The 25,130-nt window shown below is 42.2% G+C and overlaps 1 protein-coding gene across 4 annotated transcripts; it reads right to left on the reverse strand.

Annotated features, from left to right (window-relative positions):
* Positions 1-363: 363 nt before the first annotated feature.
* Positions 364-21,960, reverse strand: MEPE (matrix extracellular phosphoglycoprotein). 4 transcript variants are annotated; one of them, XM_061584737.1, is made up of 5 exons: positions 21,903-21,960; positions 18,993-19,058; positions 10,055-10,108; positions 7,043-7,135; positions 364-3,692 (listed from the first exon to the last, which is right to left on the reverse strand). In XM_061584737.1, the coding sequence occupies exons 2-5, from the start codon at positions 19,044-19,046 to the stop codon at positions 1,347-1,349; spliced, it is 2,547 nt and encodes an 848-aa protein (XP_061440721.1). In that variant the 5' UTR covers positions 19,047-19,058; positions 21,903-21,960; the 3' UTR covers positions 364-1,346. The 4 variants fall into 4 exon arrangements, with proteins under 4 accessions (XP_061440721.1, XP_061440720.1, XP_061440722.1 ...); XM_061584736.1 differs by lacking the exon at positions 21,903-21,960 and adding an exon at positions 21,617-21,691; XM_061584738.1 differs by lacking the exon at positions 21,903-21,960 and adding an exon at positions 21,048-21,174.
* Positions 21,961-25,130: the final 3,170 nt, after the last annotated feature.

The following is a 25,130-nucleotide window of genomic DNA, read 5'->3' on the forward strand; positions in this document are numbered from 1 at the left end:
AACATACAAAAGGAATCTAGGATTCTGCTTATGAGATCAGCTCTCCATTGTTCTAAAAAAACAGCCTGAATATAGAACAGGGGACTATTCACACAGGGCACATTCCAGCTAGAAAGTAACCTTTTCATTTGCATTGGTTTCAGGGTCGGGGGAGCAAATTCTTGATTCTTGCATTGAAATCAATGGAGAAATATGGCCAATTGGTAATGGTTAAATTTACATCAGGCCACATTAGAAGACTTTTCCCTTTCCCTTTTTCAAAATAAAGTTGACCAAAAGCTGGATTTTTCCAATACTTTATTGGTATGCAATATAATCATAGCATCAGTTATTATTCAATACTATGCTATCTAGAGATCTCTCTACTGTTTGCAGCATGTTGTACCCAAAGAAAATCAATATAATAAAACAACCATTCAGTCCTCTAGCTAATAATTAGAAGTTATGCCATCAATGTCACTATGAAAGAATGCTGTTGGACTCTAACTTCTGTCAGTCCCAGCAAGCATTGCCGATGGTCAAGGATGATGGGAGCTGTAGTTAAGCAACATCTGGAGGATCACAAGTTTCCCATCACTGCTTTAATACTTTTAGAGAGCATTATAATGACTAGAGCTGTGCTAAATATTCTCTATTCGTGATTTTAGGCTGTTTTGACAGAAATACTTTTTCCTAGCTGCTGCAGTGCTATGTCACATGCTGAAGCACATACATACACTCACTGTTCTACACACAGTCCACCCAGCTGCTTCTTCTTCCTTCCTGGATTAATGTGTGGGATGATCCCTATGTGACCAGAGACTGAATAGTGAACATGGTTGTGGCAGCCTTTCCCAAGCTGGGCTGCAACTTCCAGCTAGGCTTGCTGGGCCTGATGGCAGTTGTACTCCATATAAACTGGAGTGCAGCAGGTTGGGGAAGGCTGGATTATAGGTTGTTGTCAGGATGCCATGTGACAAACAGATTGTGCAACACAATGACAACTAAGAATAAGAGCAAGCAAGGGCAATATATACCAATAAATGTAGCAGTTTTACCATGAGTGCCCCCCCAAATCATTGAGAAAGGGAGGCACAGCTGAACATATTTGTGAGTCATTTCGACTCAGCCCTTATAATAATCCTTACAATGCAATTCTCCTATATGTGTATGTGTACTCCAAAGTAAGTCCCACTGAGTTCAATGGATCTTGCTTCCAAGTAAGCACATTAAACCAGATTGCCACCTTATTCTGATAGTATGCCACAACAATACCACTTAATTATGGCATATGTATGACCTAAGTATGACTTTACCAAAATGCAATCTGACTTTCTTTTGTTTCTTTCTAAACAAATGCAAGTCATTTAAGCAGTGCTTTTCTGCTCCCAGGAATCTTCTTGAGAACTGGTCTTTTGGTCTTCCATTTGGGTATGATCATCACTTTCATTACTCTCAGCAGATAGGTCTTCAACACTCCTGGTTGATTGATAACTGCCAGGCTTGTCATTCTGATAGTCTTCATACGACTGTCGGCTGTTTTCCTCACTCTCAGATGATTGGCTGCTATCATTTGTATGGACAACTGATTGACGCTTTTTATCACGCCGACTGCTCTTTCTCCGCAGGCTGCCCAAATACCCATGGTATTGCTTAGCTGTCCTGCTTCCATATGTTCCAGTGTTAACCTTAGATGCCTTTTTGCTTGGCTGTATTACCTTCTTATTGCTCTTCACAGTGGCCAGTGAATGCTCCCGGTTTTGAAGGTTGTCACTCTTTGGAATATTAAGGGTGTGTTGGATATTGTCATGAGATCCATGGGATACTGACAGAGCACTTTTGAACTGAATAGGTTTTTGACCACTGTGTTCCTTGTTTTTATTGGAAGAATCCAAATTACTCCTCTTGAGATCTACAGCATCTCCAGTGGCTTTCTTGTAACTGAGAGTTCCTTCTACAGTGTCCCCACTGACTTTTTGAAATGTAACACCAAATCCAGTTTTGCCATTTTCATGCATCTTTGGATCACCCAATTTACTTCCATGAGCATTTCTGCTTATTTTTTCATAACTGCCAACTTCTTTTTGTTGAGTTTTGGTGGAATCAAAACCTTCTTTACCAGTGTTAGATTTTCTATTAATCAAATCAACTCCACTGGGACTTTTTTGACCTTGCTTTATTGCACCGGGATCTGACATTTGGTTGCTAGAAATTCTACTAAGGATAGTAAGTTCACCTTTTGAATGTGAGTTAATAACTCCAGGTCTATCCACATGACTATCAAGCTTCATACTGATTATAGCTCCACTTTGATTTGTTCTATTTGCCTTGGTGTCATCAGGATCCTCCACTTGATTGATAAGCCTTCCTTTAGCACCAATTTCACCATAATGTGATTTGGAGATACCAGCTGCTTCCATATGACTGCTGGACCTCCCATTAATGACATCCTCTCTCGTTCCATGTTTTTCATGTAGTTTGGTAGCACCAGGTACTTCCCCATGGATGTTGGATCTCCCGTTGATGACATCCTCTCTTGTTCCATCTTTTTTATGTAGTTTGGTAGAACCAGGTACTTCCCGATGGATGTTGGACCTCCCGTTGATGACATCCTCTCTTGCTCCATCTTTTTTGTGTAGTTTGGTAATACCAGGTACTTCCCCATGGACGTTGGACCTCCCGTTGATGACATCCTCTCTTGTTCCATCATTTTTATGTACTTTGGTGACAACAGCTACTTCTGCATGGCTGCCACTAGTGGCACTATCTTTTACATCACCTTTTTTATGTGGTTCAGTAACTCCAGATCCGTCCTTCTGTCCATTCAGTTTCCTAATTATCATAGTATATCCATCTTTGCCTTTTGTGTGCACTGTAACACTGCTAATACCTTTTTCATTAGCCATTTTAATTTCACCATTGTCTAAAACATTGGTGTGGTTGCCTCTGATTCTTATGCGCTCCGCTTCCTTTAGAAGATCTTCAGAAACCTTAGCCTGTACTTTGAGATCCATACTTAATTTGGCGGTTCTGTTATCCACTTTGCTTTTATCTAACAAATCAATGTAACCTGACTCCTCATTGGTGGCATTGGTTTTGCCTTTCAAAGAGACTTTTGAATAAGCTTTGCTCTGTCCATCTATTTTCTTGGGAATATAATGGTAAGGATCAGTTTCCTGGATTACACTGGCATCATTCTCTTTCACCCCAATTTTGATGCGGCGATCTTTTGACGGCTTGGTGTTAGTAAAGATTCCAGATTTGACATCTTTCTCTTTTCCCAAAAATGTATCATTGCCAACGCCTCTTGTGTCTTGGTGGTCTCTGACTCGGTCATGATATTCATTGCTAATAACGATGCCATGATGGGTGTCAACTGGGCTTGGAAAACCTATGTCACCACTCCCATCTATCTCAACAGTGTTATCTCCTGTTGCAATTTCATTCCCTTCTTTGTCTATAGTCAACTCTAAGTGATGCTGGCGAAGATCCCAGTTTGTAGTGTTTCCATGAAGTCCATGCAAATTGTGGCTGCTTTCAGTAGTTCTCCTGTCCTCAAACTTTCTTCCATTTCCAGTTGCATCCAAGTGCTTATGGTCTGCCCTGGTCTCTTGTGTTGTGTCAGTGAGATTGTCAGTAGGCTTCCTTGGCTCATTTTTCCTGTCAGGCCCATGAGTGGCACTGGAAATGTTTTTTCTGTTATCTTCTTCTTTCTAAATTGTGTTTCCAAAAGAAAGTGGTTAGCTTGACAGGAGAGAACCATTATTTGGTAGCAGCATTTAATTTAACAAGCAAGGCAACATTTATTAACCATATTATACTGGCCTGGCTAATGTGTTTACACATGGAGTAGGTGAACCATGACCTTGGCTACCTCAGTAACAATTCAGTCTGGGATTTCCACCCTTTATTCACATATTTTTTTAATGGAGGATCCAGGCAATGTCAACGACAAATTGTTGCATTTTTTTGGTTTTCTATGTTGCTCCCCTCCATATTTGTTTCTTCAGGCCTTAGGGCAACTGTTTTGATTTAAAACACAGATATATATATATTTATATATTTATATATTTATATATTTATATATTTATATATTTCTTTCTTTCTTTCTTTCTTTCTTTCTTTCTTTCTTTCTTTCTATATTAAATTTATATCCTGCCGTTCCTACCAGAAGGAGCCCAGGGCAGCAAACAAAACACTAAAAACACTCTAGAACATCTTAAAAACAGATATTAGCATATACTAAAACAAAACATCTTTTAAAAAAAAGCTTTAAAAAATCTTAAAAAAGCAATTCCAACAAATTTTGATTCCATCCTGTCTATTGTCAACAAGCAAAGTAGTAATGAAACGGCTACTCTGTGTATGTTTGTTTAATTTAAAAGCTTCCTGTTTGCAGCTCCTGCTCTTTCCATGGCTTTCTGTTGAGTGTGGCACCGGGAATGCTGATAAATAGCCTCAGTCTGTTAATTACCTTTAATGCCTATTATTGTTCTGAGGGGGACTGTTAACTACTGTACTAATTTCCTCTTATTATTTTTTCTCTTCATCTTAGCAAAATAGCACTGTTATGCTATAAAAGAGACAGAAACTACAAGGAGGGAACTTACAATTAATGTTGTAGGGGACTTACTTCTGAATAAAAATCTTGGCCATGGGGATGGGACATTGTTGGATACCTTGTTGGACCACCATTTAATTCTTCTGCCAGCTGCTTGGGAAAAAGCAAAACCTCAGCAGCACAAAAGAATCCTACTGTGAAAGCAACCTTCCTTGCAAAGCATGGGCTTCACTGGTTAAAAGAGAGACAGTTTGGTGTAGTGGTTATAGAGTTGGACTGGGACCTGGGAGATCAAGGTTCAAATTCCCAGTCATCAGTGAAGCTCACTGGGTGATATTGAGCCAGTCACTGTCTCTCAGACTAACCTACCTAACAGGGTTGTTGGGAGGATAAAATGGGTAGGGGAAAGAACCATGCTCGTAAGCCACCTTGAGCTCCTTGGGTGGCATAGAAATGCAATAAATAAATAATAGGAATATAGACATTAGTAGGCTCCTGTTAGTTGCCGTGAGCACTACTCTGGTAAGTGAAAAGGTGGGACATAAATTATTCATCATCATAATAATTAGAATGTGGCCAGTATGCTTACTTCAACCTCTTCATGTCTGTCCATTTATCCAGAGCTTGGAAAAATTACTTTTTTGAACTACAACTCCCATCAGCCCCAGCCAGCATGGTCGCTGGCTGGGGCTGATGGGAGTTGTAGTTCAAAGAAGTAACTTTTCCAAGCTCTGCATTTATCTCTCCCTTGGTCCTTCAAGCATAAAATTTAGCAGAGTATATATTTAGGCCCAATTGGTGCAATTATTTTTTTCATGCAAAAAATGAACAGGAAGTTACTTTTCTTTTACATTTTCACTTAGGGTGGTTTGAGGCAACTAGGAGCCATATGGTAAATGCTTAAATGTAGGACTCCTGGCCTGCTTGCAAGCATCCCATAGGCATCTAATGGGCCACTGTGAAAACAGGATGCTGGACTAGACAGGCCATTGACCTGATCCAGCAGATCTCGTCTTATGTTTTACAACAGGGGTTCCCAAACCATTGTCCGTGGACCACCAGTGGTCTGTGAGCTTCATTCAGGTGGTCCATAGCATGTGGACCTCACATTGATTTTTAATGGTATTCTTACTCCTTTTATTGATTATATTGTACTTTATTGTGTTTGAATTCTATGGAATGTAAATTGTAATACAATAAGTGACAACAAAGGAAGCAATAAAAATACAATTAAAAATCATACAGAGCATTGCAGTTGATACAACAGGCAGAAGAATCATTAACTGGTCCACTAGAACCACTGTTTTAGGACTAGGCCAAAAGATTCAGCCCAGCCTCTTTGTTACATTCGAGAGATGTTGGAGAGGTGAAACCCCTCCTTGGGGTGCAGATGTTCAGAAGGGTAAGTTCAGGGTGCACTTACAGAGTGGTCATTCCTCCTCCCTTCCATTAATTATAAAAATACAGATTCCCTCACTGTTGAACACCCAGCATTCGGTTAAGACTTTAGAAACAAACCAACCAGCAGGCGTTTTGAGTGAGTCTTTCTGATTAACTGATTTTACATTGCATCCTTATTGTACACGGCTTAGAAACTACCATATATAAGCAGGATATAAATTATTAAAACAAAATAAATAAATAAAATGCTAAAGCACTGCTCTCTCCATAGCCTAGTTATGAAAAGTACAAAAATATGGTTAGAAAAATCCCCAGATGAGCTCAAGGAAAAACAAGGATGCTCAGTAGCCACAGAATGCTGACTGACTGGTCACATCTGCATCATACATTTAAAGTACTCTCAGACCACTTTAATAGTCATACAGATCCCCTGGAGACTGGGATCTGTAGTTTGTGAAGTGTGCTGTAAATTGTAGGTCTGTGAGCTCAGCACCCTTAAACTACAGTTCCCAGGATTCTTGGGGGGAAGCCATGACTGTTAAAGTGATGTATGAGACCTTTAAATGTATGATGAGGGGGTGACCTGACTGCTGAGAGAGGATTACCAGAAAGGGGGACAGTGGAATGGAGTATCCTGAAAGAAGTCCTGGCTGGTTAGCACCAAACAAGAGCACATTTCACCATGTTTTTGCAAGTCTCACTCAATAACAGTTTACTATGCAAAATCTGAGTGGCAAAGTCACTTTGGTGGCCTTGCATCAGGAAATGGAAATGATGAGGGTGCAGATTTTGATACTTTTGCAGACCAGGAAATGTATCCAGGTTTAACATCCCAAGTGCTTAAGCTTCAGCTGCATAAATGCATGTCATTCTAAAATCAAGGGACGAAAGGGTATATCTCCAAAGCTGTTTTTTTCCTCACTGAAAACAGCTGTTGGAATGCTGTTATTGGTGTTACAATGAGAATGAACTTTGTAAGCATTGAAAGGAAAAGTGCAAGACAGTTCTTGAATGGAATAATGTAATCCTGATATACCATTTGGCGATCCTATAGCAAATGCAGACAATCAATAAGGTGTATGAACCAAAATATTATTCTACCTTAAACTGTGTCTGATTGTTGGGCACTGCTGATGAGTACACATAATTAAATATGTAAAATCCATGCTTGGAATGACGTCCTTTGAGCATTATCTGGGGACAGAAAACAAGGCATTAAAAGTACTTTTGTATACTTCCATCCTTTTTCTTATTTCAGCTAAGCTTGCCTCTTATCTAGAAAAACAGCAGCCACACATCATCCAATGGAGATCACAAATGCTAGGATGTGTGTAATCATTGGCACTGCTTTGTGAATGGTCAGTTTAAGCTTCAACTTAACACTGTATTTTTTTGCATTTCATTTCACTCTGACCTCTCAGCTCACATTCCTACTCCACAAAATATTATGCCACAATACATTTGTTAGGCTTTAAAGTGCCACAAGATCAGCTAACTCTACAGAAAACATTACATTACAAAGGCCACCAGAGGGCATACTTAATCTTCCTTCAGTGTTCCAGCCTTTTTAGTCTGTTACAGCTAGGGATGGAAAGATCTGTCAATTTCAGTCCTCTTAGCTTCTCATTTTTCCAGTTTTCAATTCACTTCTCCCCATTTCTGCAGCAATTTTCAAGTAAAAAAAAATCCTAATGAAAATTCTCCAGCATTTTAGTGCAAATCCTTTCTAATAAACACATTTTTGTAGGCAGTTTTGTCTAATGTACACATTTTTGCAAAAAAATTTTCATCATATAATGCACTTTTGCATGTTATTTTGACTCATATATTCATCATTTTTACACGTACTTTCCCCTAATATGTGCATTTTTGTAAACATTGTTTGGTTGGCAAACTGCATGCAAGATTCAGGTAAGAATTGCCTGTGTTAGAATTGCTTAATATGTTTTTTAATAATGTTTTTAAACCTTTTTTAAAGTTGTTGTTTGTTAAAATGTTTTTAATGCTGTTTTGTTTTAATGTATTTCAAGATCTGTTTTTATGATGTTTTAAGTGTTTTTGGCGCTTTGTTTGCTGCCCTGGGCTCCTGCTGGGAGGAAGGGTTGGATATAAATTAAATAATAAAAAAATAAAATAAATAAGTGCAAATTTCGAAGGATGCCTGTGTTTCAATTCTCATATTGTTTCAGAAAGTGCAAATTTAATAGATTTGGCTTGAAATGTGAATTGAACATAAATTCTCACCCATGCCTAGTTATAGAAAAACCAGAAACAACTCTTGTGGCACCTTAAAGACTAATTGTTTATTGAGACCAATTTTTCTTGTCCATCAAAGCTTACACCACAGCAAATCTATAATTCTTTCAGATGACACAACAAGGCTTACTTTTGCCTTTTCTTTGAAATGTGAGAGTATCTTGAGGCAGTAATTTTAAAGGACTTTCCACTCAACTTAAACAGTATTGCTGGCATCTAGAATTTCGGTAATATGGTTGTGGAAAATATCTGTTACCAGATGTTTATGTCTCCCCCCCCCCAATTTTCTTTACAGAATAATATGGATGTTTTAACAAGTACTATAGAAAGAAGAAAGTGATCTAAACTGTGTAATGCCTCTTATTTCTAACATATTAAAAACAAAAGCTTATGCTATAACTTTAAAAAAGTGTATAAAATACAGACCTTTACAAAGCAAATCTTTAAACATTCCAGCATCCCTCCTCCATATCAGAAAAAGCTTGACCAAGCAGGAAGATCTGACATCATTTCCTCCATGACTGCAAAGTAGGTGGGTCAATCTTAGGGCTGATAACCCATTAGCTAAGATGTGTCCTTTCCCTTAAAGAGGTGACCTGGTCAGCCTGTCCACTGCCACTGCATTTGCAAAAGTGATGGTGGTGCTGGCCAGGGACACCTCACCCACAATACCTCACTCCAAGCAAGCACCCTATGGCCACATCCATACTAGACATTTATTCCACATTTGGCTTCCCCCAAAGAATCTTGGGAAGTGTAGTTGTGAAGGGTGCTGAGAGTTGTTAGGAGACCCTTATTCCCCTCACAGAGCTCCAATTCCCAGAATTCTTTGAGAAGAGGGGCTGACTGTTAAACCACTCTGGCCATCAGAGCTCTGTCCAGGGGATAGGAGTCTCCTAATAACACTCAGCACCTTTCACAACAACACTTCCCAGGATTCTTTGGGGGAAGACATGACTGTTGAAATACATGTCTGGTGTGGATGTGGTCTATGTTCCTCAGAGACAGATACAGGGCAAGAGGACCTCAGAGGGTCTTAAGAAATGCCTGCACAGAAAGGGAAAGAAAGTTGGCCGCACTAGCCGTGGAGGAGACTGGTGTGCAGGGAAGCAGTAGCTGGTATCCCTTGTCTCAGGTGGCATAAAGTCTTATGTCAGCCCTTGTCACACTACAGAGCTGGTTCCAAAGAATCAAGGCCTTTTGGGGGTGGGGGGAAATCTCCCACTCCTGCTCTAGCAATGGAAATTGGGATTCAGCAGGGGTGTAGTCATCCAGGGTCTCAGGGGTCTTAGACACCTTACTTTTTGGGAGCAGGGTCCCAGCAGCGTCTCTATATCTCTGGTATCCTATGAGCCAATTGTCATGAAAGGGGAGTGTGACAGTCATTGAGATGAGTCTTCTAACATGCTTCCTTGTCCTTTCCTGCTGACTGGAGCCAATCAGAGTGAAAGAAGATGGGTCAGCTACTGAGAAGACGCTTTTAAGTAGCTAACACTCCCCCCTTTCATGCTTATTGGATCCTAGGGACTTCTGTTGTTGTGGGAGAAGACATTAACAAGGATCTCATTCTTACCCTAGCAGCAAAAAAAGGGTGTGTGTGGCTGTGACTGTAATGAAGAGATCCTGCACTTCTGAATTTGCCACTACACTACTGAGCTTCAGTCATAAAAAGCATTAAAAACAAATGAGTTTTCTATGAATCCTGCCTTCACACAGTGTCAGAATATGGAACAAAGCACCAAAGTGCACAATTTCCCCCATGTTTCTGTTGTACAGGCACCTCTTTCCTGTGTTTTTCTGCTAACAGAAGCTGAAGGAAACCACATTTTATTCCATCAGGAGGCTTGAGTAGTTTACCTGATGATCTCCCACACACTTCTGCTTTGCTTTCCTGTAATGAGGTTGAAGCTCCTGGAGAACAATAGGACAGATACAAAATGTCAGGCAATTCACTTCTAAATTCATTGCCTTATGTGTTTTGGGGGGAGGTGGGGGTGGATAATAATCAAACTTAGTTTTAGCTCTACAGCACCAAACTCTCTAGCCCTGCTTAGGTGTTCACCTGCATGGGATCTCCGAACATGGGGAGAGAGAATCTGGCTGTAGCCTCAGATCTTTGGGCGCTGAGTGGGGAAAGCTTAAAGGGAACATCTTTGTGTGTTCGGCTGAATGTGCACAACCGGGAATGCCGAGCAATCAGAAACTCTAATCATGTGGAGGATTCTAAGTGTGTTCAGATCTTTCCACTAACACATGAAGGTTGGGTTGGAGCCGGCAGAGACAGGGATGTCTGGGTGAGTATACCATGCTCAGCTCTACTCCTTCCTCCATATGTTCTGAGAGTGCATGGGAGCAAACACCTGCCTTTCTCTTGTGCTTCAGCCTCCCCCGTACACACCAACTGTTCTCATTTACCAGCCACAGTCCCTAATATTTTCTTATACCTCTCTGAGATAAATCGCTACAACTTGTTGCCTTTTGAGTAGATGTTGGGGTGCATTTTTAAACATTCTGCTCATGCACAAGAGTTTTCCAAGTTTCAGAACCCCATGTGTGGTTCTAGAAGTTAAGTCTCAGAGTGGGATCAGATGCATTTTGACTAGACACAGACATATATATGCAAATGTATGCACATGAACATGGAAGGGCCACGCTTCAGTTGCAGAACATCTGCTTTGCATGCAGAAGGTCCCAGGTTCAATCCCTGCTGTCTCCTGCCACGACTGGGAGAGACCCTGGAGAGCTGCTGCCAGACAGTGTAGACAACACTGAGCTTGATAGAACAATGGTCTCACTCAGTATAAGGCAGCTTCCTATATTCCTACTAACGGCAAGCATACTGCTTCCCATTCATTTCCTCCCACCCCCAGTAATCCTCTGTCCTGATGTGGTTGACTGGCTGTGTTTGATTTGCAGCTATTCAATAATAAGAACTCCAAGATCCACAGTGGGATTAAGCATTCAGTTAAACATTCTTGAAGTGTTGTTCAGTTTCCTAACAGATCCTTCTTCTTCAGAAGCCGATGCACAACATACTATGGCAGAATTAATGAACAGAGGGTACAGCAGACAGAGAAATATTTGCACAAATACATAGCTGGTATCATCAAAGCCTGCTCTAGGCTTTAAGAGGTTCTTGGCAAAGTGCCATTGGGTTGGCCCCTTCCAGCTTACCTGGGTAGGGATGGAATGATCTGTCCATTTCGATTCTCTCGGTCTCTCGTTTTTCTAATCATAAATTCAGTTCTCCACATTTCTGCAGCAATTTGAATTTCTCTCCCACCCCCTATCCGGTTGTAGTAGAGGATAGCAGTGGTGGCAAAGGTTAGCATGGCAACTGGATTTGGGGGCTCCCATTTTTAATGCCCACAATTCCCCGGAGCAGTTTTTTAAAAGAGGGGTGCAGGGCAGGGCAGGAGGGGAGAGAGTCCAGTAGTTCAAACAGAACTCAGCTTGCATTTTTCTAGAACAGCCTCTGCCAACCTGGTGCCCTCCATATGTTTTGGACTATAACTCCCATCACCCCTAACCACTGGCCATGCTGGCTGGGGCTTCAGGTTGAGGAAGACGCTGGAGTTCAAAACATCTGGAGGGTATCTAGGACTAAGTCATTATACAGCACGCATTATACAGTACACAAAAGTTTTATTTTAAATCCATTTAAAATACACTGTTTTGGGAGAAGGAGGTAATTTAATACTGTTTCCAAGATCAGGCCTGTGAATCTCCCCTACTCTTAAAATCTCTTTACTCTGTGCCTGCCAACTTAAAGCGGAAATGGTGCTTCTCCATGGAAATAAATGTAACTGCTTGGCTTTAATTCCTACAGAGGCTTTTCATGAAAGGGGAAAGAAGAGCATCATGAACTACCTCCTGCCATGTGAATCTTCCTGAACATTAGAATCGACACTGAATTCCAATACATGTGGATCACAACAAACAGAGTAATTCCAACCATACATCTCCACGAGATGTCACACTTCTCTCAATGTTGCACACTATGTTTGTATTGTGTCTTTTCATAGCTATGAATTTATTTTTTTAACGTTTTCTAAAACACTCTCCACCAGATGTCGCACTCCTCCAAAGGTTGCACAACATGTTTGGATTGTACTTTTTCATGTATGAATTAATAAAAAACTATCTCCAAAGCCTAGGGGAAGTGGCAATAAATTATTGCTGGGAACCAAAGTGAAGGATAGAAGGTGGAATAGTTGACTTTTTTTCTTTTGAAAAGAAGCCACCCTCCACCAGAAAGTATTATAAATTGTGGTTGAAATTCCCTTCTGTTTCAAAAGAGATCTACTATTTGGCATTGAGGGAGGAGTATATTCTATTCCAGAAACAGAAAAGCAAAGCTTACACGGTTCTTTGAATGACGCCAATAAACATTTGCGAGTGAAGGGGCGAAATAAGACAAGGACACATCAGCTTGAGTTGAACAAGGGCCACTTTATTAAACTATACAAAAACACCTTTTAAAGTGACCTGCAGAGGGAAACCTAGGTGCAGAACTATCTATAAGCAAGCATCTTGCCATACAGCTCACGGGCGACCAGCCCCTGCTTGGGACAAGGGCAAGCCCCATCTGCTTACCCCTTCCGCCAGCCACACCCAGTAGGTGAGTAGGGGGGCCTTCTCAGGTCACCACCCCCTGGGGCCGCACAACCCTCGGGTGGATGAGTTAAGTTGGCCCCAAAAGCAGCCCATATCCTGCCCTCAAGACGCAAAGCTCTGACAGACAGGCCTCTGGAACCGCCAATCACCTCCAAAGGTGCCTAAGGGGGCCACCGAGCTGTCCTTACCTATTTCCCTTTCCGCACCTTCCCACCGCAAAAAGGGGACAAATCTCTATTTAGTCCCCTTTTACCCACTGCCGAGAAGCACCTTTCGCAGACACCTCTGCAGGTCTGCCAAAAAGACATTACCTGCGTCAGACAGGTGAACGCCATCGGCCCTGTACAGTTCACCCATCCAATGCTGAATGCAGGGTGTGAAATAGCCAACCCCCCCTGCCCCAGAATAGCCAACCGAATTTGCCGGTTGACTTTCTTTCGCGCTTGGTCCATCCCTATCGGACTCCAGACACCACACCAAACCCTTCGTGGGAGTGTGTCTGACCAAAGCAGACGTACCCAAGGCCAACATTGCCTTATTAACTGCATGCCATGCATGCCTGCCAAACTGAGGGCCATGCCCTTTCGTTGCAACTGAGGACCATGCCCTTAAGTAACCGAGGCCATCGTTGCCTCCTGAACTGCATGTCCACACATGCCTGACAAACTGAGGGCCATGCCCTTCTGTTGCCTCCTGAACTGCATGTCCGCACATGCCTGCCAAACTGAGGGCCATGCCCTTAAGTAACCGAGGCCATCGTTGCCTCCTGAACTGCATGTCCGCACATGCCTGCCAAACTGAGGGCCATGCCCTTCTGTTGCCTCCTGAACTGAATGTCCGCACATGCCTGCCAAACTGAGGGCCATGCCCTTCCGTTGCCTCCTGAACTGCATGTCCGCACATGCCTGCCAAACTGAGGGTCATGCCCTTCCGTTGCCTCGCCAACTGCATGTCCGCACATGCCTGCCAAACTGAGGACCATGCCCTTAGGTAACCGAGGCCATCGTTGTGTCCCGAACTGCATGTCTGCACATGCCCGCCACCTGAGGGCCTTGCCTCAAATACTGAGTTGGGAATGACCACCACATGCGGAGATGTCTGCACTGAACCAAGCTGGGACAAAGTGGGTAGGAGCCTGTCCCAAAGTATTCCTCGCCAGCCAAGCCACCACACTGCAGCCCATTGACTGAGGCCTAACTGTAAGCCCAGGATAGGGTGCGCAGCTGCTCTATCCCTGTCCAGCAACATTGCCGGTCCATCAATGTTATACAGGTACAACTCCCTTCCATGGAGACATCTGATTGCTGGAGGGCCTGCCGAGACAAATCTCGCTTGGATCTGGCCACCACCTCACCTATCCTAAAAGCTCCAAAAACCAGCATAAGGGCTGCCGCCTGGAATAGTCTGGCTTCATAGCTTGAGGAGCATACTGTTTTTCACTGGCCCACCATACTCAATAAAATGTCCCGTGAGAAAGGGCAACGGGGATCGAGGGTGGCAGGGTGTTCTCTAGCCCACCCAGCTAACATACGGCGGACTCTGAAGTCCCTGGAATAAGTGGGAAAATCATCAGCCTTTACCTTGAAGTGCTTGGACTGAGAGGCCCAGTCTCCAGCCATTCACTAGGCAATCCCAGCAGGTGACTCACTGAATAGGCCACTCTGGTGCATAGCCCTTGCCGGCCCAGAAGTCCTGGGAATAACCCCTCCTGCGTTCTGATAGCTGTTGAGCATGCTGGGGCGACAGACCGGCTTATGGCCATCTTTGACTCTGCTCCCCAATCTCCCAATGTGCAGTTGCACAGCACAGCTGAACCGCTCCACCTGAGTCTACCTTACCATGCCCCAAAAGAAAACATTAAAATCTGGGCACTAGAGAACAAAGGAACAGACAAGGGCCATAACCCTACCTAAAATGGACGGGACAGTTCCCAAGCCTCACTGCCTATAAGTCCAAGCCTGCAGCCAGCACAAAAACCCCGATGCATCCACGGACTTCCAGTTCTACCTCCCAGCCCTACCTAGAGATGCTATGGACCTTCAGCCTGCAGTTCAGAGGCTCTAGCCCTGAGCTATGTTACGTAATTCTACAGCAAGTTAGTTAGTTCTTCCCCAGGAGTGTGGGAAAACTAGACCAAATGATTTGGGCAAGAATATAAAATGTAACCTGCAGTTTGGCTCTAATTTCTTGATCAATATTTGATCACAACAAGCATTAAATTATTATACAGCCACAAACCTGAACCTGTAGTAAGGCTGTGGAAGCCCTGCTACGACCTCATAAACCACCGGAAAAGACCTCTAATACCTGGAGGGCAGACAAGAAACACTGTCTTGGCCTAACTGTCATGAAACCCTTACTGACTGACCACATGAGTATGATTGGTGGTGAATTAGGTGGTATGCCCAGGAAGGTTAACACCGGGCAGGATGGTCCATTGACACAGCCATTAAGATGAACCAGTTACATAGCCATTCCATAATCTGTGACATCAGGTGTTAACATGCATCCAATTTTTTTTTTTTACCCTTTCATCCCAACAGCTCCTTCAAGGAAGGAGCTGAAGCGCTCCATGCGAGAATAGAGCAGCCTATATGTAATGCTCTACCTCATAGAATTGACTGAAAAGGCAAAAACCCAGCAGCTATAAATCCCCTTGTATCCCCACAGTAGATGAAAAAACAGATTAGATGTCATACTTTCCCATAGGCAGTGCATTAACTAACTGGTAGGAAGCCATTACTGATTGCCATTGCGTCTATGCCCAAGACAAATTTAAGAGTGCAGTCCCTTAAGGCAAGCCTTGAGACTACAATATGGGATCCAGAAACTGAAAAAAAAAACCATAACAAAACAAACCTCCCCAGGAACTGGGCAGTCTGCAAGCAAGGTCCCAGTACCTTGAGCTTAACAGGGGAGGAACGCTTTCCTTGAGCAGCTACTGCTGGGTGCTTCTCCTCACTGCTGTGAGGGCCACTGGCCTCATATTTCCCTGTTTCACATAAAGAAAGGAAATAATTTATGAGTAAGCACACTTTCCCAGCCACCATTTTAGTGCAGCTAACCCAGTTCCCCAAAGCACAGATACTGGAGATATGGCGCTGCCACCCATATTTGGCCAACTGCAGCGGCCTCCCCCTTGTAGGCTTCCAAACACCTATCATAATAGATGTCCAAAATGCAAAATTAACATCCTATATCCCTTTCTAGTAAATGATATCATAAATCCAAGAGCAGCAGATGCTGAGGATGTGTTGCTGTCACCAATATGTGGCTGCACTATAGCAGGTTTCCCAACACATATCTAAATAGATGAGCCAATGCAACAGTTGCACGCTATATGTAATTCCAGGCAATGATATCAGAAGTCCTAACTAAAATGTAATTTCAGGTAATGATGTTTCGTTGTTGGTGCCACAATCCTCAGTAAAGGGGGGAAGAGTCTGCCTGGACCTTAAAAGGCAGCCCTATGTCAATAAGAGTCTAAGATCCTGTAATATGAGGGATCTCTATTAGGCAAATCGGGCTTTCCTCTTTATTCCTATTCCCCAATCAATATGATTACCATCTGCTAAACTTTCCATTCCTAACTAAATTCAGGTAAATGCCTCTTCTGTCTCAGAGTGAACAAATAGCCTGAAATTAACACTTGGAATGCAAAAGGACCGCTCACTTAAGATAGAGCGATTTAGACATTTTCTAGCAAACTGTTATCTCCGCCCTTATTATCATATAACTATGAAAGGCCCAAAGGCTAAAAAGGCTCACTAGGCCCCACCAATATACTAGTATGTAGTATAATAATCATATAATTAAGTACTTCAAACCTCATACATGCCCGGGCCTAGCAAGAAGTTGAACCTATGCCTGGGCCTAGCAAGAAGTCATAAGCCTCATGAAAGGGCTCTGCCATCACATCATGCATCCACCCTATAATAATATAATAAAGAACCAACCTGTGTATATCATCAGGGGAGGCTAAGCTGGATAACCTGTGGGGGTGGGCAATCCTTCCCCTATGTCTGGGCCTAGCAAGAAGTCATAAGCCTCACAAAAGGGCTCTGCCATCACATCATGCATCCACCCTGTAATAATATAATAAAGAACCAACCTGTGTATATCATCAGGGGGGGCTAAGCTGAACCTGTTGGGGGGAGAGTGCTCAGAGGCAACTTAAACTAGAAGGATTAGACACAATTTCTTTTGTTCGTCCCTTTTATTCTGATATATTTTTAATTTCCCTTTATGTGCATGAGTCTGTCTTTAACCAGTGTATTAGCATGACTATATTTAATTTTGTTTGTATATCCAGTATAGTCTCATTTATTTTTAAACTTCCTGTGTCTTTCTTTTAACTAGCAGCAGCACTAACGTGGCGCTGCTCAATAAAAAGCCTCAATCAAATAGGCCCATGGCCCCTCCCCTCCCTGCCACACGCCACGCACACATAACGCTGCGACACACGACGTTGCCCTTAACGAAGATGGCCGCGGCAGCATCGCTCCCTCCTCGCAACTATGCCCCGCTTATCCATGCTGCGCAGGTAAGTGGGGCTTCATATCTGTAAAATATTTAGTCACTATAGATTTATAAAGCCAGTCAAGTAAACTGGACATGCAGTTTCTCAAAAATGCTGCTGGTATTTCGCTTTTGTGAACCTCATGAGACAGCCACTGCAGTGGAGGATGATCCATTACGGCTAGCAGGGTGCTGCTCTACCAACCTGCTTGCCCTCAGTGACAACCCAATATGGCATGACTCTACCTGTCATTGGCTCTGGCTCCACTTACTCCTAGTCTCCCTGCCTTCCACCCTACCAGTCCCAAGGAGCACCAAACACCACTGAGCCACTGTAATACTATTTCAGAAAGTGCTGGCTTTGGCCTTTAAAGCCTGCCAAAGCTTTATAATCAGCTACTAAAGCCCTGCTCTCAGGTCTGTTAATAAGAGATTGTAGGTCAATGGGTATCAGGGATGAGGCTTTTCGGTAGTGGCCCCATCCTACCAGAATTCACTCCCCCAGAAAATACACGAGGCCTCATCTTTGTTAATTTTTAAGAAAACTCTTGTCAAATTTTTATTTCCATCCACATTTTATTAATTCCTGTAGTTGCTATTGCTCAGGTTTAAGGTGGGTGGTGGAATGTGTTTTTAATTTGATGATTTTGTATATTTTCATGCCTGAAACAATCAATCAATCAATCATTTTTATAGAATAAGTTTTCAGACCATAACAAATACAATAAAAGCAAATACCTTTTTTTTAAAAAAATCAGTGAATACATAAAATACATAAAACTGATAACTAAAATCTAAATATTAAGAACATTAATTGATTAGCTGATCATGCTTTATGGAATTCTTTATAGTGCCTACGGAGTGCCCTGAAAGGAAGTTTAAAAATCATTTAATAAAAAATAAACAGAGGTTCCTGGCCTTTTTAGTCTACCCTGGTTTTATGTATGTATGTGTTGCATTTATCTCCCAGTTTTCTTCCATGGAACTCAAGGCAGCATGAACTGATCTCCCATCAGGCACTAAACAGATCCAGATCTGATTAGCTTCATCATGGTGGATGTGCCTTCTAGGGATTGGAAGATCTGTCTGTTTTGGTTCTCTCAGTTTCTCATTTTTCCAATCTTAAATTCAGTTCTCTACATTTCTACATTTCGATCTGCAATCCTCATGAAAATTCTCCGTCATTTTAGTGCAAATTTCTCCAAATAAACACATTTTTGTAGGCAGTTTTGACAAAGGTACACATTTTTGCCAGCCGTTTCTCATCATTTCATGCCTGTTTGCATGTTATTTTCACTCATGTATTCATTTTTATGCACACTTTCCCCTAATATATGCATTTTTGTAAATGTTGTTTAGTTGGCAAACTGCACCCCAAAATTCTAATAAATGAGAATTTTGAAGGATGGCTGTTTTTCGGTTCTCATATTGTTTCAGAAAGTGCGAATTTGATACATTATGCTTGAAATGTGAACTTAATTGAAATTGTCACCCATCCCTAGTGCCTTCACAGAAGAAGACCAAAATATAGTCATTCTTACAGAGCCTCTAAAGCTAGCAGACTAGCAGAGTACATAAGAAGCAACTTGCATTGAGTTCAATAGGGCTTACTCCCAGGAGATTGTGCACAGCCCTACAACTTAAAGGTAGGAATACTCACCGATTGAGCCCAGGCTAGGCCACAGAGAGACAAGTACAACAGAGCACCCTTCATCTTCAGAGATTCCTAAGGGAAGAATAATATCACAACTAAGAAATGTTCCTAATTTAATCTTGAATATCAATTATCATAGTCCAGAACACCCTACTCCTGCTCAAATATCACAAACAAACCATTCATTGTTCTGAGAATTGGGCATTAAATAATGCCCTGCGCTTCTTTGGAGAAAAGCAGTGGAGGCTGATGGCTCCAGCATCAGTGGGGCAGCGAACCTGTTTTAGTCTGAAGTTTCAAGGAGCTGCCCAAGGTCCTTTCAGACTAAAACCTGGGGCGGATTCACAGCCCCACTGACATCGGAGCCACCAGCCTCCACTGAAGGTGTGGGATATAAATCTAATATACATAAATAAAAAATGACAATCATATTTCTGAATCGCATGTATAGCATTGGTTTGCAAGATGTGGAGGCCAAGCCCATGCTTTTGTTGTTGATTATATTTATAGCCCACTTCTCCAGAGTGGGATACGTTGTCCCTTCCCACTCTTACCCTTACAACAATCTTAAGAGGTAGGTTAGGCTGAGAAATAGTGGCTGGCCCAAGGACATCCAGCATACTCTAGGGTTGAATGAACCAGGAACTCTCCAGTACATATTCAGCATCATAACCACTATACTTTATAACTTTATTATACTTCATAAACTCTTCTTATGTTCTTGCTGTATTGGCTCTCCATATGAAAACTAGCAGTTTTCTGGCATTCTACCCATAACACACCATACTGGCCCTCAGTGTGTTCACCATAGGGTTGCCAGGTTCAGGACCTGAGACTGATCCTGGATCTTTAGGAGAAGAGAAAGTTGGCCAAGTGCAGGTGTTCTTGCAACACTGTAATGGGAAAAACCACAAGGTGGAATTCTCCCTTCCCCCTGCACAACTTTTAAAGATACAGAAGACCTCTTGGTTGCCAGTCCTGGCCTCCAAGAGGTCTTCTGTATCTTTAAAAGTTGTGCAGGCGGAAGGGAGAATTGCAAGAACACCTGCACTTGGCTGACTTTCTCTTCTCCTAAAGATACAGAATAAGTCTCAGGCCCTGAACCTGGCAACCTTAGTTCACCGGGATGCAAGTCCCACCAAGTTCAAACAAGGGGCCAAACAAAGCATTCACTAGACATGTAGCATGCAGCTATATATCTAGTTTTGTCTTACTTAATTACAGGGGCAGGGGGGTAGCTGTTAGCAGGAAAGCAGTGCAGGGTTGGGGGAGGTTATTTCTTCCTGCCCCTGCACGACAGGGAAAAAAATCCCCCTTGCACATGTTGGGGTAAGAGACTTAGGTGAAGAAACAGTCCCCGTAGTTGCAATTGCTCTTTGCAGTGGAAAATAATACTGTCTCATTTGCTTCAATAGGAGCTTCCCCTCATGTAAACTGCAGGTGCGAGGTGGGTGTCTATGGACTGAGACCATAACAGAGACCAAAGAATTATACCTGCCCCCAATCCCCATGCCAGAGTCCTGATGTGGATTGCAAACCATGTCCCGGCAATTTGTGTTGAAAAGCAACAAGCCCCTGCAGTTAAGGACACAGCTACAGAAATAATGTAATGTCTAGTTTGGTCCTTAGTTAGTTATACTCAGAGGAACTTAATTCACCATGACTAAGGCTGCAAACCAATAAAGGTCTACCCAGAATGAAGCTCCATTAGGTTCAATGGGACTTACTCCCAGGTAAGTGTGTATTGGCTTGCAGCCTAAGTTGTCCTACTGATTTTAGCAGACCTAAGTTAAAACAAACTTGTCTGGCTCCAACTCAATGTAAATTTCAAAGCCTCTGCATGCATATCCAAGCCACTTGATTAGGGCAGCTTTGCATAATATGGATAACCAATTATACTGGATAAAACAAGAACTATCTGTACTTGACAGCAGTGGCTAAACATATTGCTTATGCTGGTTTCCCTTCCCTCTTAGCCCCCCCCCCCAACAAGCAGAGTCTGCTTAGAAGCATCTGCCTTAAATGGAGCACATTACACCTTTCACATTATGTCTCTAATACCTGAAGTTGATTATGTAGAAATATTTCTCCAGATTATTCAAAGCCACAGAATTGCACAGTTAAAAGGGAGGACCCCAAAAGCCATTTAATCCACCCTTTAAAACCTCCACATGTTAAGCCACATCTACAACACATTTATTTATTTTTGTTTCAATCATTAAAATGTGCTGCCTGTCTGTCATTGTTGGGGTTGAAGGCAGTGTGGCCAATGAAAACGAGGACAGAGCCCCTGCACCTTTAATAGCTGTGCAGAAGAGGAAATTTCTACACAACTATTAAAGGTACAGCAGCCCTGTCCTCCTTCATCAGGCCAATTCTAGATGAAGGTGTCTTAACAGAGTCTCAACACAGTATCAGAATAATAAAAACATGAAACTGTAGATAAAATCAAACTGTGTGCCATTATACATGAACAACAGCAACAGTAAAAGAAGCAGTTAGAAAATCAGTGACAGACAGATCTAACCCTAGACAAAAAAAGACTAAATCCAGAAAATCCAACAAATCAAATCTGAGGAAATGAGGGAAGCTTTGCTCGGCATCTAAATAGTAATATAATAAACCCCTACCATATTTTGTACAGATCCTATCAGCCTTGTCTGGCATGTGCTATAGCATGCTTTAAGGTGAAGGTTGCAGCCTTGAATTTGAATCATCATAGTTTGTTTTTCAAACAAACACATATTGGCTGTTCCTACTAAAAGAAGCAGAATTAGAATTTGATCAAGGTTCAATTTCCGTTTGTCAGCATTTAAGATTTGCAGTGTTACAGAATGGAAGACAGAGTGCTACGTTTAGCTGAGTCAAGGGGAAACAATAGATGAGTAAAGGATAGTAGGGGAGTTAGGAAATTACCTTGTGTTTCCTGAAGACAAGGTATCTTCAGCAGATGTTTGCAGCCTTTTGCACACCTTGCTGAAGTTTAAAGTTTATTATAATAGTAATGGCCAATCAGCTCTGGCTACTTTTAGCACTTGCCCACAGATAACTGGAGGAGGGTCAGTTTTAATCTAAAAAAGTCCTTGTGGTAGAAGTCAGCCATCTAATGTTCCATCTAGCCGGATAAACAAAATGCAGGTTATAAATATCTGTTGTGCAGCTTAAGGTACATGATAGTGACTGGCATTTTACCACAGGAGGCTTCCACTTCTTCAGTTAATAATATGGACAAAACTAGACATTTAAAACAGAGGTGACTAACCCTCAGTTTGGGAGCCTGATCCAGCCTTCCCAAGCAATTTTTTGTGCCCCCTATGACCCACTGATTTCGGCAATGGCAGCAAAAAGGGGGGATTAAAGCAGATATAATGCAGGGATGGGCAGATTCCAGCTCCCTGAAGGGGATGCAAATTCACCACTCTGCGGTCATGAGATTGAATTGATCAAGCTATAAGTGGCTACTAGCCATGATGGCTATGCTCTGCCTCTATAGTTGGAGGCAATGTGCTTCTGAATACCAGTTGCTGGAAACTGTAGGAGGGGAGAGTGCTCTTTCGCTCAGATCCTACTTGTGGGGTTCCTATGGGGAACTGGTTAGCCATTGTGACAACAAGATGCTGGACTAGATGGGCCATTGGCCGGCTCCAGCAGGCTGTTCTTATGTTCTTAATATGATGAGCAGAGAGGGAAATAACTCCCATGCACAGATCAGCTGGGGAGGGGACGGGCTACGTGCCCCCCTCTGTGTGTGTCTGCTTGTGTGTGTCCTGTGTATGTGAGTATCCTGTGTGCATGTGCATGTGCGAGTGTGGGCTGCCCACAGCCACTTGTGGCCATTACTGGCATGAGGCCCCTGGAGGGTTGGCCAATAGTGAGAGCAGCCCTAGAACCCAAAAAAGTTAGCCACCGCCCCCAGGGATGACCAAATATGTCGATTTTGGTTTCTCTGGTCCTTTTTTTCCAGTCTTAATTTCGGTTCTCCACATTTCCATATCAGTTTGTTATTTTTTTTAAGTCCTCATGAAAAATGTAGTGTGAATTTCTTTTAATATACACGTTTTTGTATGCAATTTTTCCTAACGTACACATTTTTGCAAAGGAATTTCCCTTAATATAATGCATCTTTGTATGTTAGTTTCACTAATATATGCATTTAAATGCATATGTGAACTCATTACTTGGATGGAACACTGCACTGAAAAATTCAGAGATGTGCAACCTTCAAATGATGACTGTGTTTGCGTATTGTTTCGGAATGTCTGAATTAGATAAGTTTGTCTTCAAATAAGAACTGAATAAAATTTCTCCCCCATGCCTATCCACCCCTCGTTTCAAAGAACATGGAGCAGCCCTGTATCATGTTCCACTCTTCCCTGCTTAACAGCTAGCTCAACTTATCTTCTGTCATTATGATGTGTGCTGCATGATGTCTGTTTCTTCATTTCTACTCCATGTCAATTGCCCCTGCTCAGGGGCTGGGAAGACAGGATTTTCAGGTCAGAGGTAAATGAAATGCAAATATAAAAAAACAAAAGACAGTGATGATTTCCTGAATGCAATGCCATACCAACCACAACAAGATTCCTATGAGTAAGGCAGAAAACTCAGCATCCTGAAACCAGCTGGGGTTCCTAACCAAAAACCAAAACTAAAAAAACCTGGCCAGTCAGCCAAGGTCACAGAAATCCCCATGCAGCACAATCTACAACCCTGGGGCTGCAGGTTAGTGTAGAATGCTGCTGCACGATTGCTGACATGAGTGAGACCCTGTCAGCACATAATACCTCTGCTTTGAAATCTGCACTGGTTGCTGATTTGCTACCAGGCTAAGTTCAAGGTATGCTTTCCATATTACAGATGCTCTTGTAAGAAATGCATCCTTCAGTATGGTCAGCTATGCTTTGGAACTCCCTGCCTATTAACATTAGGCAGGTGCCTTCATTGTATTCTTTTCAGCACCTGCTAAAAACATTTTTTGTTTAAGCAAGCCTATCCAGGCATGCAGAAGCTATTATGCTTTTTATCTGTTTTTAACTCATTGTTGGTTTCATTAGTTTGAATGTTTTTAAATACCTGATTTTAACTGTTTTTGCCAATAATTTTATTGCTTTAATTCCTCCTGTAAACCGCTTTGAGGTTTTTCACAATAAAGTGGTATATAAATGTTGTAAATGAAATACAAATAGATTTTGGAGTCACTTTGGCCCTTGGGTCACTTTCCTCTTCTAGGAACAAAGGAATCTTCCTTATACTGACTCAGGCCATTTGGTACAATCTAGCTCAGTACTAATGACATGGACTAGCATTGGCTTTCCGGGATTCCAGAAAACAGTCTTTTCAAGAGATTGAATGAGCTACCGCCCTTCTCCTGTTCAAAAAAGTATTTTTTTCCATTTTTCAATTACTAATGAATGCACAGCACACCTAGGGCAGATTGTCACCATGCATTTAAAGCACATTCAACATACATTTGAAGCAAATGAATCCCACCACAGAATGATGGGAATGGTAGTTTGTTAATAGTGGTGAGAACTATAACTGTGAGGGGGAAACTACACTTCTCAGGATTCTTGGGGGGAAATGTACTGAATTCTTCACCCAATTCCATGTTCTGCACCTGAGAAGTTCAATCATGGAACTTATTACCTATGACTAAGATGACAGGGAGTAACAATTGTTCCTAAATTGTTCCTAAATGTAGCCATCATGGCCTGCTTGTGGACCTTCTTGAGGCATCTGTTGGCAGGGCCAGTGCTATCATTAGGCCAACTAGGCAGCCGTCTAGGGCGCAGACCTCAGAGGGGCGCAGTACTGACCTTTGAGGGGCACAGTTTTATACAGATTAGTTTTTTAAAAATGGTGCATCAACCCTACAAGAAACAGGTTCAAAAGACTGGAAGAACATTGGAGCAACTCTCTCTTCACATGAGAGGAATACTGACCATTTAGAAAACTATCAGACCTGGAGAGAACTTGAATTGCGCTTATCTAAAGGAAAAACAATTGATGATATTAACCAGCAGAAAATTAGGAAAGAAGAACAATATTGGCGACAAATCTTGGAACGCTTGATTGCTTTGGTCAGAGTTCTTGGCATGCAAAACTTGGCATTCTGTGGTACAACTGAAAAGTTGTACAGTGCTA

Source organism: Rhineura floridana, chromosome 9 (assembly GCF_030035675.1).
Source record: "Rhineura floridana isolate rRhiFlo1 chromosome 9, rRhiFlo1.hap2, whole genome shotgun sequence".
Classification (NCBI taxonomy): domain Eukaryota; kingdom Metazoa; phylum Chordata; class Lepidosauria; order Squamata; family Rhineuridae; genus Rhineura; species Rhineura floridana.

Bases quoted from the DNA above. Each gene is read 5' to 3' on its own strand.
- MEPE (XM_061584736.1), bottom strand. The intron at 7,136-10,054 runs GTAAACTACTCA...TTCTGTCCCCAG, and splicing joins AGTGTGTGGGAGATCATCAG to ATAATGCTCAAAGGACGTCA. The intron at 3,693-7,042 runs GTAGAATAATAT...AACACAATTTAG, and splicing joins ACAATCAGACACAGTTTAAG to AAAGAAGAAGATAACAGAAA.